The sequence below is a fragment of the Pteropus alecto genome, unplaced genomic scaffold, assembly GCF_000325575.1.
Source record: "Pteropus alecto unplaced genomic scaffold, ASM32557v1 scaffold123, whole genome shotgun sequence".
Lineage (NCBI taxonomy): Eukaryota > Metazoa > Chordata > Mammalia > Chiroptera > Pteropodidae > Pteropus > Pteropus alecto.
The window spans coordinates 5,143,654-5,157,190 of record NW_006433950.1 but is presented as its reverse complement, the minus strand read 5'-3'; the positions used below and the strand labels follow the sequence as shown (position 1 = coordinate 5,157,190).

The following is a 13,537-nucleotide window of genomic DNA, read 5'->3' as shown; positions in this document are numbered from 1 at the left end:
CCGCGGTCTGCACGAAGCTCCGAGCGACAGCCAAAAATAAACTCCAGTTTTTCATCAGTCTGCAAGTTTATGCTGAACCTGTTCAACGCTGGGAAACGTCATTTTACAGTTGAATCCTCAACTTTGACACTAATTCCTCTTTCTCCAAAGAGGGTCAGGTTGGGTCTTGCCGTGAAGTGCTGAGCAGAGCAGCCGGGCGGGGTGAGTCATGGAGGAGGCTGTGTGATGGCAGAGATTACTGGGCTGGATTCAAAGCAGCGAGGCCAGGTGGGGATGTAGGAGGCGGGTGGGACAGGGCGGTAGTGGAGGAGTTGGCACCTTGCGAAGGTGGAATGTACTGGCAAATACCACTGGCACAAGTCTTGGTGGGAGGCCCAAGCGGATCCAGCCTGGAGAGCAGCCTGGGAACTGGGCTCCTGAGAGCTGCCATCTTGGACCCACCATCACACGCTCCTCTTTGCGAAAACCTCGACCTGCAGATTTTGTTCTTCGCTGCTTCTTTCCAGTCAGTTTTCATTCCCCTTTCTTGACTTCTTTGTGGGCATTCTCCATTTTTCTTTCTTGCTCCTCTCTCTCAAGCTTGCCAAGCCTTGCAATACGTTTTATTTTTTTAACATCTCCTACAATATTTTTTTTTTTTTTTTGCTGGGGCCATTCACGGGTCAGTTAAACCACCACAGTGACAAAGGAATCCCATAGCATTCAAAGTGCGTTTAAAAAGCGGCCACTACAGAATGACCCCGTGCTTGGTGCTGGAGTGAGAGCAGAGACGACAGTCTCTTTCTTCCAAGAATTTACGTTCAATTGTTAGTCCCCAACAGGATGGATACTGCCACACTCAAACTGCTAGATGCCTTGAAAATAAAGTCGGAACCTTTGGAGACACCTTTATCTGCAAATGCTGGGGTGGCAAAAGAAATTGGAAGAAACGATAGTTCCCAGCAGGAACTATAATTTTTACAATCCAACATTTCCCCAGATGGGACGAATAATATCAGTAGCCTGGCATATTAAGATGCATTAAGTGGCCACATAAATCTGGGAAACATTCATTTAAACAGGGTTCATCAAGTGGTTTTCTAAATTGCAGAGCCTTTCATGAATCGGAATCTGTGAATCTTCAAGAAAGCTAGGGGTCTATAATATTCCCTATTTCCCAAATGACGACTGAATCGGCTGATGGGATTCGTGTTCCACGGAACCCTTGGAAGTGTGAAGAAAGTTCATACTCTCAAAGGAGAAAACCAGGAAAATCTGTGAAGCAACATGCAAACAACGGTCAAATATCATAGCCCAAGTCCATGAGCACTGAAGAGATATCAAGTAAAAGAGGAGGATCAAAGAAAAAGCAGGCAACTTAAGAAGAACAGACCTTCGGCAGAGTATTTCTGCACTACTGTTGGTAGATGCGCTGGGTTTTAGCTGCGTCACACTATTATAATCAGAAACCAACCGGATCACCAACTGGATCAGGTCTAGAGTGATGAGAGGTCAGGGACCTGGGAACCTGCGTTTACTGAGTATTTGTTAAGTGCCACGTGTTGCTTTCTCTTCGAGAAACGTGTAGAGTGTATGCATTCCTCAGATGGTCTGTCTCGGTCTCTACCGCATCCTCGGCCCCGGCACAGGGTCTGACATATAGTAGGCACTCGATGAGTATTTCCGGAATCAGAATGAATGTCTTTTTCACAGGGGGGACAATAAATTCATCAGATGGGGTTGCATAGGTTAAATGGTTAATTTTTAGGCCAAAGAGGCCATTAGCTTGTGACTCAGAGCCCACACACTGTATTTTATTTGGCTTGTAGAAGGTTTTAAAATAAATTGACAACATTTAAGAGTTGGGAGATTGTCAACAAAATCCAGATTTCCAGCTTCTTCTGAAATGTCAGGAGACCTGGCAACACCAACCCACATCCCTAAGGCCACACCCAGCACAGAGTCACATGGCGGCCACAGTTGAAAGGCAATTTGCCACTGTCCCCGCCACTCTCTATGATCTGCACACCACTGGGCCACGTCCCTGTCGCCAGTGGTCACTGTGCTGCTAGTCCCAGGCACTGCAGGCATCCGAGCTTGTGACCTCTGGTTTATAAGGGTAATAATCAACATATAGAGTGCTTCCTGTGGGCCACGTACCCTTCTAAACACCTTTATATCCATTAATTCACAACCACCCTAGGCAGTGGGTGCTCTGATCATCCCCATTTCACAGATGACGATCTAAGCAGAGAAGGGCTAAGTCACTGTTCCACGTCTCGTATCTCGTAAGTGGTACAGTAGGTTTTGAACTCAGACCACCTGGCTCTAGAGACACACTCTTCGCCAACATGGTCCGCTGCCTCCATCACACAGACATATACTCTATTCCTCCACGTTGTTTTCTGATTGTCCACGTGTATATACATCTCACATCCCCCAAACTATACTGTCTTCAACAGCACGAAATGCATCGTATTTCCTTTGTGTTTTACTTCAGCAGATTTTTGTTTTTTCTTCAAATTCCTTTTGATTTCATTCGATCAGGAAGATCTGTATAAGTAAACATGTCCCACAATTTCCCTAACCCTCCTTCAGGAAACTAACCAAAGTCTGTTTCCCTAAGAGCGAGCCCAATATTGACCAAAGCTGCCACAGGCTGGCAGCGCCACAGGCGGGGAGCGGAAGTCTGCTCGCCCGTCTCACGATGACAAACTCCATGAGCTTGTATCACACGTACCCCGATGACTGGAAGACACGTGGATTCAGTTTCAGCGGTCCCCGGCTTGCTTCAGCGTGGGTTTGTTCACCCAAACAGCTTGCTCGGAGCCTGTCCCTTCCCTCTAATTAGTTCTAGTTCTCTACAGTTTTGATTTAGTGACAAATGACAAATCACTCTCTTTACCTATTAGGGGCATAAGTGTTTTGTCCGGGCAGAAACTGTGGCTGGTACAATCGGGCCGGTGGGGTCACTCGGCATTTCCACGTGTGGCACCGAATAAAGAAAGGTATTTTAATTCCCAATTAGTCCGTATCCGCAAAGGAAATGTATTTTCCATTATTTTTTTACTCTGGATTCTGATTCATAAAATATCTTAAAAAAAAAAAAATTTTTTTTACGTGACCGAGTCTTTGATTTCTCAGGGAAACTAATAAATAATCAACAAAAATATGATTAAAGACGGCTTGAACTACCATCCAAAAAGGAACTCTAGCCGGCAAAGAATCTTTCTGATCCAAATCTTTTTATTCCTAGAAACGGAATTCTTACTTAGCCTTTCAAAAGCCCGATGAAGGCTTCAGCTAAGTTTTGACATAAGATTTTCATATTCAAAATATCTGTTGAAATCAGGGGAGAAGGGATGTGGATCTTGAAACTGCATTAGTCTGAAACAGAGCTTAGTAAGCTAGAAAGGGAAATTACTTCTCTGTAATTGGAATTCTCTCCTGAAAAATCTCTTTGAAATCATGTTCAGCTACTTCCCCATTACGTGTCGCAGAGAAGCTAACTTTAACCCTTCCCGAAACGACGCATCATAAAAATCATTTCATATTTATAAACTGCTCTGGGAAGAGATTCCCGAGCAGTGGTCCGCGGCATCAAAGAACTTAATAATAAATGACTAGTCCCCAAGATTCCTAGATACATTAAAAAAAAATGTTTTCCAAGACACCTCCTTTCACTAGGCCACTGATGCTCAGATTTATATGTCACATTTATCTCGGCCATGCAGTCCTGAGGCAGAGGCCAGAGAGGCCCCCAGTTTGAGTTCCATTACCTTTGAAATGACAGAAGCAAATTCTGCTCCAGCCCAGTCCCTTAAGTTCTTTGAAGGCAGGCATCGCGTTCGATCCTTCTTTGTAACAATAATGCCAGCATCTAGTGACTACTTCGCCAATCATGAATGAATGAATGAACGAATGAATGAGAACTAGGCGGGTAAGCACGGCCTGTTCCTTAACTTCTATGCTCTTCCGGTTTCCTCATCTGTAAAACGGTAACAGCATCTTCCTCAAAGAACTCTCAAGAGAATTAAATGAGATAATACAATTAATATGTATTATGTGTATTACATGAGCACAGTGCTTGGGGCACAGCTAGATTACATGGCTATTAACATATTAATATAACTAATAACATAATATAACAATTATATACACAGCTCTGTTATATATAGCTATAAACATTAATTAACCTGTAATTAATAACAATTTGTTATATATTTTGTGTATATACTTAATAAAAACACTAAGCTAAGTCCCGTGAAGGCCATAGAAAAATAGGATGAAAGAAAGTTCTCCCTTTTACATCTACCTTGACGTGAAGACAAGACAGCGGGGACTTCCGGGAGATATCCCATAATGCTCAGGCAGTCCACGGACTTCCCACGTTACGAGGCTACGTGGCCTATCAAGAACTGAGGTACAAAGGCTCTTGTGCTCTTTCAGGGCAATACAGCTTACTGTCCTCACAGAAACTATATTAGTTCTTCAGAAGGAAGAACATCGAGCCTGGTGCCCACCAGAGAGATGTCAGAACATAAAATGCAAAACGACTTAATTATTTTTATAGCAAGGCTGTCAGCCATAGGTTATATATATATATGAAGAAGAGATAGAATCCTTTTTTAAAACCTGAAATATTGCTATCATATTTCCTAGGACAACAGCTCTACAGAAAATTCTAGATGGAGATGCAGACCAGAGAAATGTCACGCCAGAAAAATCAACACAAACCTCATTTCTCTACTGTAAGCGTAAGGGTTAACAGAATGTCAGTCACGACAACGAGTGACAAGCAATGTCAATAAGTGAACCTATTTTTGTTTAAACGGATGTTGGCTAGAACCTGACTTCCTATCAACCCATATCGAGGGCTCACGACCCCAGCTGGGGCTCACACCAACGATGTTTGGAGGAGGCCCTTCTCTCTCACGCTGTGTGCCCCCGGGCATCGGTAGCTGGCCAGCAACTCCTCAGAGAGCCAGTGCCAAGCCCCAGGGCCTCCCTCCAGATTTGGCAAAAGACAGGAAAAGGCGCCCTCATCTCCTCTGGATTCCATGAGGAGTCACCGCGGGAAAGCTGAGGCAGATATATCTCAACAGTATTTACTCTTATTCCAGGACCCAGCACAGGGCTGCATGCAGCCTGGTAAGACAGATGGCTTCTCACATCAGAGCCACTCAAGGAAGAGTGCACCAAAGTGGGTCCCCTGTGTCCTGTGGAAAGTCAACACAAGCCTGTGCTGCTCTCCTCGGGTCTCGCCATGTCGCCAGCAGGCTGGATACTATAGAGGTAACCTCCAAACACTCACGACGCCTTTGGTGAGATCCGAAGAAAGCAGAATTACTCTGTAAAGTCAAATAAACACGAAGAAAAAGGATCAGGTTCCCAGAGCGAGGCTCTCTAAACTCTAACTCCACGTCTTACTATCTAAGTCATCTGAGTTTACAAATGACAGGCATAGTGTATGCCTAGGAGACACGAGACACTGTACAGAGTAAGGAATAATTACATTTCCTACCTTCAAGGAGCTTCCAATATGATGTTACAGACACACACACAAAACAATTAAGTAAACATAAACGATAGCATAACCTTATAAAAGTGTCAAGAGGAGAAAGAGCATTTCGAAGATGGAACGAAAAGAAGGAAGTGAGACAATCGAATTATGAACAACATTTTGCAAACTCTCGATTGGATCATGATTTCAAGGTCCATTCGTTTTTTTTCCTCCATGCCTCTGGGTCCCCTCAGGCAATTAAAGATGCTACATCTCAGCCTTCCCTGTATCTCAGAGAGAAAGGAAATAAAGATGCCCAGGTAACAGGCTTTGAGTAATTCCCGATGCAGGGGACCGTCCCATGACAACACCAGGCTAGCCCCTCTCAGCCGCCAAGCAGAGCCCGCGCTGATGCTCATTCATTTATCCATCACACAGGTAGTGAGTGCATGTCAGGCACTGAGCTAGGCTCTGAAGATACACTCGTTGGGAAGACGAAGGCCCTGCTCCATGAGAGCAGCTTTCATTTAGTGTGGGAGACGTCAGATATGTCGACGGACAAACAAACAGGAATTTCAGATAGACTTGGGCGTTCTGGAGAAGAACAGAATGATGCGACTGCCCGACTGTGCAGGGGATGGAGACGTCACTTCACCCAGACTAGTCAGGAAGACCTAAGGTGACATCTGGATGACGAAAATTCAAAGGTCAGAGAGGCAGAGCACATCAGGCCAAGGGGACAGCCAGCGCGAAAGCCTGGAGACAGAAATGCACTTTGTGGGCTGGAGAAACAGGACGAGGCCAGACCGTCAGGATGAGCGTCAGGATGAGCATCAGGATGAGTGACGGATGAGCATCAGGATGAGTGATGGATGAGCGCACAGAAGGACAGGCAGGAGCCAGGCTGCTGCTAAGGAGACGGGCTTTGCTCTGGGTGTGACAGAGAAGCAGGGGACGATGCGGTCTGACAGGAGGTTTTCTTCTGTAAATTACCAAGAGTCTGGTTAACAGCTCTACTGAAATGGAATTCGGATCCCATACGATTTACCCGTTTACAGGGTACATTTCGGTGACATTTAGTATTTTCCTTTCTGCCCGCTCCAGCCCAACAATCATTAATCTACTTTCTCTCTCTACAGATTTGCCTATTTTGGACATTTTGTGTAAGTAAAATCATAGTATGTGCTGTTCTGTGACTGGCTTCTTTTACTTAGCATGTTTTCGAAATTCATCCATATCGTGGCATGCATCAGTACTTCATTCTTTTTTACTGTTGACTAATATTCCACTGTAAGGACATACCACATTTCGATTATCTATTTAGCATCCGACGGACATTTGGGTTGTTTCCATTTTTGGCTTTTATGAGTCACGCGAACATTTGTGTCCAAGTTTTGTATAGACGCGTTTTCGTTTCTCTTGGGCAGCTACGTTTAACCTTTAAAAAAGTTATAAAGTGTTTCCTGAAGTGGCTACACCATTTCATGTCCCCACTAGCAATGCATGAAGGCTCCGACGTTCCCCCGCCCTCACCAACACTTGTTACGATTTGCCTTTGCGTGACATGTTTTTAAAAGATCACACAACTTTTTAAAGCATCACCGCTTTTAAAAATGATAAAAGTCACTGTTTCTTAAGAGCTCTGAAGATGTGAAGTAATCCCGGAATTCTAAAGGGTAATGTGACATCATGAGAAGTAGAGACCTCTTTCCATGAAACTGTCACCAAGTGGGAAATAAGGACGAAGAGGCTGAAGTAGAATATATGTCCTGGCTTAGAATCCAGTAAAAACGCATATTTAGCCTCATCACCAGATAAAGAGACTACGGGACTCCTTCCTGTCAGGCATCTCCTCCTAGTCTTCTTCCACTGTTTTGCTTCTAGGTGGTAAAAAGTATGAGTTCAAGCAGATATGTGTTGTCTTTTGCTAAAGCGTTTGCAATACAATATTACCCATTGCCTGGCCCGGGAGGAAGCCCTTTCTGCCGACAGACGCTCCTAGAGTTTGAAGGCTGAGCATGAAGCTGGTGACTTGCGTGTTGTCTGAGGGCACAGCTGGGGGACCATGTGCTGAAAGGAAAAGCCATGGAGTCCTGTGGCTTAGACTAACGTCCTTCCCCATCCCCAACGTCACCCTCGTCATTTCATAGACCAACTGGAAGCAGAGAAAAAGCCTGGCACCGTCGTGCGTGTGCACTGTGCTCGAGAAGCAGGACGAAAGGCAGGGGCATCAGATTCTAAGGTCATCTGAGAAAGCGAAAATTCTGAAGAGACAAAATCATACTTAAAAACCCCTTAAGTCGAGCACAAATATTTACCTGTCAGTCGTCACTCAACAGACCATTTTTCAGCAAGTCTAACACGGCTAGGTTTTCCTCCATCGATGCAATAGATGTGTTGCTTCAGTTAAGAACCAAATGTTTAGTTAAGCACCCAATATGTTTAGGGGCTATATTATGCGAAAACAATATGTATCTTTAAGGTGTAGAATCACACCCAGAATAGGAAGACTGTCACCCTCTGAGAGGCAGGCACAGAGTCCTCGCTCCCACCTCACATTCACGCCAGGGCACATAAATGCTAATGAAACGGAATGGCAGGAAAAGAACCATTTAAATGGCTGTTGCTGTTCTCTCACCTTTGGTTTAAAATAAGCAAGTTAAAAATATGTATGATTCGATTCGCTGAAATCGGTTTTAGAAATCCCAAGTTTAGACAAAAGTCATCTTTGCCATAGATTAACGAAAAAATGGACTCAATTGCTACAAAGACTTAAGATCACAGAATTCCATAATAAAATTCCAGAGGCCAGAAGGGGCCTTGGAATCGTCAAACTCAGAAGTGGAGGACGATTTGGATCTTGCCTCGTTTAAACCCGTCATTTCATAGCTGAGGAAAGTCAAATCCAGAGATATTTAGTGACTTATCCAAGGTCACAAGGCTGATGGGTGGCAGAGCCCAGCTCTGAGTGCAGACTTCCTGACTCCTACTTTATGGTGGTATAAACTCTGATGAATCAAAGGCATAGCTCAAAGGTAAAAGTATTCCAACTTCACTATGCATCACACATTATACCAATTAAAATGCAATATCTGGGTGATTGTTGCTGTGCTTTAATCATATTGTGTTGTGTACAGCATGCTGATGGACATGTGTTTTGGAAAATCAAATAAAACCACAGAGCTGGTTGTCGCTGGCTCTATTTCTTTAATTTACATAGTCTCAGCTTGCCTTTGGGGAATTTACAGACCAAAGAAAAGCTGTCCCCTGGAGACACCGTGGAAAGTTCTTAAAGCAGAGCCTCTTTGCTGTCGCAGGGCCTTATAATCAGAGAAATCAGAACGCTCGCCTGATTCCCCAGGATTCCGTGCGACTTCAGTTGGTCCAGAATCTCTCCCCCTGAGCAGTCCCAGGGATCACCGGCAGCTGCAATAAATATCCACAATCCAGGATTTGATTTGGGCCCCCAAAGCTAGGAGGATTTTCCCCTTATAAATATATCTGTTCTCTATTCTCCAACCACCCACCCCCACCCGCTCCTTTCCTTTGAAACCTGAGTCCAGGCTTCTATGCCTGGTGACCTGTTGGAATCGACTTGCTTGTTTGCTTTCTCCGGTGTTCTTCTTAAATGCAATAACTCGAAATGTCAACATGAGGTGGCAAGTAAATCCTCAGTCAAAATAAGTTTGCAACCAAACAGGAGGAGGAAAAGAAAAAGCGCACAGAAAGCCGGCCGTGGAGGCTGCTGAATGGTGGCTAAATCCACGGCTGAGGGCCCGTCGGGGCGTCCGTCACCCCATGAGGCTGTCCCCACTCTTCCGCAGCAGGCTGCACCTCTGTAGCTACGGCAGTAACAGGTAGAGAGAGCTCACGGCCTGCTGTCGGGGTAGGGACGCTGGCCATGTCTCTGTCTGTCAATCCAGAGGGAAAAAGAGGTACACTGGCTTTTAAAACTTCCCTGTGAGGCAAATTAATGGCGCCCTCTGCGATGCAGACATGGGGACCATCCACGTCCCCCAGGGGCAGAGAGGTTGCAAATGACAGAGAGAGGACAACGCCTTGTGGCCGGCACCCGGCTGCTTTCTTGGGGCCTTCAGCAATAATAGCTCAAGGACTACCGAGTGTCCTGACAGTAACGATGAGCGCAGTGCCACATCATGGGAAGGTCACCATGTTAGGCAGTTTCTGTATTTTCCCCATAAATTCTACCCCTTTTCTCCTGGGATTCGTTGCGCTGGCCCTGTGGCAGCTACATGGCCGTTTGTCTCCACAGGACCTACGCTGAGAGGGATGAGTTACAAACCGAAATCCTACTGTTTGTTAAGGGGATTTGTGCATTAGGTTCTCTGAAACTTGACCCCGAGAGTCTTCCTCGTCCCTCTGTTGGGTTTCCGGAAGAGAGAAAGCCCTGTGGGCAGCTCCCTTTTGACTCAAGGCTGTGTAGGAGCTCGGATAAATCCTGCTAACGACCTCCGCCTGAGACTGACAGGTTCTAGTCTTTGGTGAAAGCTGGGTTCTCAAAAATTGCCTTTTGTTTATTTCCAAAGAGGATTTATTGCAGGACCTCTTCGGGTGAGCATCGGCGTTCCCTGTGATGGCTGTCGACACCCTTCACTTCCTTGGGTTTTCCAAACGGAGGGCTCTAGTTCTTCCTGTTAGGTCGGGGACTCTAAGCTTTCCAATATTTATCATTTAAAAATTTGCACCCCTGGGGGAAAGAGGGTGTGGGAGTTTGACGGATTTAAGCCAATCGGTATCTCCGGGGTATAGAGACTGATTCAGGGATGGACACGTACTTCATTCAAACTAAAGGGGCATGGTAAGAAGCTGGGGCTTCTGAGAAAGAGAAGTGTTTCTTCTTAGGTAGGAATAGGGTGTGACAGTAGATGTAAAGGCTGGAGCTGCAACCACCTCACAACCACAAGAGGCTAAAGCTGCCAGGAGCCACAAGGAGCCAAGGAATGGAACCAACTAAGAAAAACCCAAGAGCAGAGAGACGGGTCCTGGTGATATAGCTGAAACTAGTTACTATGTAGTTTTCAATCACAGGAATCAAAAAACTCTTCTTAAGTCAATTTGATTTGGGTTTTCTGTGTCTGACAACTGGAAGAATACCGACAACCTAAATTCAGGGAGCAGACTATGGTATGCCCATGAGGTCTGTGATCTAGAGTCCTACCTTCTCCTAGAACATAAAAACACGGTGTTATAACAATCTCGGCATCCTGAACAGAGATGCTGGCCTCAGTCCTTAATTTAATATTCCATCCCGCCTGTAACCTCAAGCACCTGGCTTGCCCCACCCACCAAGCACACCCCCGCTCCTGCGCCTTTAACTTCTCTCACTGCTGCTCTTTGCCCTCGGCATATACACATGCTCCTGCCTCTCGATCTTATGAAATGTCTTCCTCTACTCAGACCCCATCCTAGTTGCTATCCTGTAACTATACTCTCTTTCCCAGGCAAGCTTTCTAAAAAAGTCAATACCGATCCTCCCCAAAGCCTCAGTTCCGCAGAACTGAAGTTACAGATAAAAGAGCATCTGGTCAAATGCATTTTGGGGAATGGTCCACCTGTAGCCTCCTTTCGGATGGTAATAATTAACATGAGCGTATTAAGCGCTCTGGGAATTCTCACAGGAATGAAGACTATTCGGTTTTATTTAACCCACTGTTTCCCATATGTATTTCACCATGACCCCACCCCTCCCCCACCCCCTTTATTCTGCTTAAAATCATTTACCATCCCGAGGGGCCAGGGTCCTGAGGGTCACACGCTGGGAAAGGGTGGTTTATACTCCCCGCCTTCGTCTCTCGCCTCCCACTTATTCTCTTGAGAATTATGATGAAATATTTTTAAATACCAAAAGTAGCCAGAGTAACGCAGCATGTGAGTGGCTCTCATCGGCTTTGCCAAATCTTCACGAAAAAGATCCAAATCGAATACAGCAAAAGGTCTGGTTTCTAAATGTTCTATTTCCCTCACGCCTCTTTCCTCCCGTGCGCGCTCTCGGGGCCCCGAACACCCTTTGTCTCCTTTCCCACCATCCTCCTTCGCCTGGCGAAATCTCATCCCCTCTTCAAGACTCAGCTCGGCTCTTACTCCCCAGGAGTAAGGTCCTTTCCTGACCCCCTCCCCCCAGCCTGTCAGGGTTTCTCCTCTTCGGAATTCCCAGAGTCCCCGGACGCAGCCCTATCAAAAGACAGCAGCGATCACACTGTCAGGTGTCTGCTCAAAGTTCCTTCGCGATAGAAACCATCTTTGATTTCCAAATCCTCACCCTCCTGCGCAGTGCCAGGACTATCAGAGATAATTTAACGGTTCCTCAGTGACGAATGTTCCCGGGTTTCTCAGTGGGTCTCTGCCTGGACTTAACGGCAGTGTACAAGTCAGACAGCAAACTTCCTGCCCACCACGTTGTCGTGACTTCTATACATTTTATCCAGTCACTATCTTTCCTGTCAGGATACTGTCTCCATTTTTATTTTCTTCCTCTAAAAGCAAATGAATCAGCTGGGAGGCGCTCTGCTTCCAGGGGCAGAAAACTAACTCTCAAACGCTTAAACCATCAGGATTCTGATTTATTTAAGAAGAAGTCTAGAGGTGGAAAATTGGAGTTTGGTCATCGCGGATCCCAGCTCCTCCCGGTCCACCTGTCCTACCAACATGAGCGTAACAGCTTTTGTCGTCACACTCGTCGCCTCCTGGTGGAGAACTGGCCGCCGAAGCTCCAGCAGGGTCTTCTCACTGTGTGTTCAGGGTAGGGAGCCCCTGAAGGCACAAAAAATAAGGCTCTTTTCTTTTTTTCTTCTCTCTCTCTCCCCGCCTTTCTTCTTCTCTTTCTCTTTCTTTCCTTCCTTCCTTCCTTTCTCTCTCCCTCCCTTCCTCTCTTCCTCCCTCCCTCCCTTTTTCTTCTTTCTTCCCTTCTCTCCTTCTCCCTCTCCCCCCTCCCTCCCCCCTCTCTCTAATAATATGGGGCTCTGTCTTTTTACCAGAAAGAAAATCCTTCCTCCTAGAAGTCCCCTAGCAGACTCGGCCTTACAGGTCACAGATCAGAACTTGCCCTTGGGCCCCCTACTTGCAAAGGAGTCTGGGAAAGTCGGCCTCTAGCAAACGGGACTAGGAATGATGTGATGAACTTAACCCACCCGTGATTTACCACCTGTGGCTGGCAGAGGGGCCGACCTTCCCTGATCAAGAGACTTGTATCTGCCAGCTAAACAAAATTCGGGTTCTCTTATAGCAGGGGTGAAGAAGCAGGGGTGAAGGGCAGGAATAGGGGCATCGGCTGTTGGAGACGCCACAAAGTGTACCTGCCGGAATAACCTCTGTATGGTGGCCAGGTTATCTGCTTCAAGTTTCTAGGTCAAGGTTTCCCAGTAGCCAAACATGGGTTCTTGACCAGCTCCTAACGGTTTCTGAGTTTAATGTCCTTTAGCAATAACGTGAGGTTTCCTCAGGAGCATCGTGTGGGCTGACTAATCTTTTAAAACAGAGAAACAAGCTTCTGTTCGTGTACATTCTTCCGTGAGGCATCTCATGACATCTCTTAAGGCAAGACAACATTTGCTCATGCGCACATGTGACAGTCACTGTGCACCTCCCTCGTGCCAGTTTGGGTCACAAAGGCAGTTAAGACAACCTCTGCCCTCAGCAGGCTCCCCGTCTGGCGAGCAAGACAAACGCTGATACACACAGCCAGGCTAAACATGACCCGTGCAATAATTAAGATCCGCAGAGGGCGCCCGGGCCTGGAGAGGCAGGGAGGGGAGGGTGACGACAGGGACACCCCGCAGACGGCGGGGCGGGCTGTGTGCTGTGTGCTGTGTGCGTTCCCTGTGCCTCAGCGCGAGGAAACCCCGGACCCTGAGTGGAAAAGGCCTCTTAAAGGAGGCGACACGTGTGCATCGGAGGCGAAGGGAGACTGCGCATGGAGGTGGGGGTGGGGACAGGCTGAAGCGGCATCGGAGGCGGGAAGACGACCTGAGCCCAGGCACGGGGACCTGGCGGCGCAGCAGCGGGACAGCACGGGATACACGCATGCGCTGGCGCAGG

At 46.6% G+C, this 13,537-nt stretch overlaps 1 protein-coding gene across 6 annotated transcripts in view; it reads right to left on the bottom strand.

Moving 5' to 3' along the window:
* FTO (FTO, alpha-ketoglutarate dependent dioxygenase) overlaps window positions 1–13,537 on the bottom strand; it is a 331,224-nt gene that overhangs the window by 84,455 nt on the left and 233,232 nt on the right. Inside the window, exon 10 of one of the 6 annotated variants that reach the window (XM_025044571.1) lies at window positions 4,018–5,330. The exons of the other annotated variants lie outside the window; for them this stretch is intronic. Within the exon in view, the coding sequence (XP_024900339.1) occupies window positions 5,267–5,330 (64 nt within the window). The 3' untranslated portion in view covers window positions 4,018–5,266. Of the gene's footprint in view, window positions 1–4,017; window positions 5,331–13,537 lie in introns of those variants that run through there. 6 annotated transcript variants of the gene reach the window in all.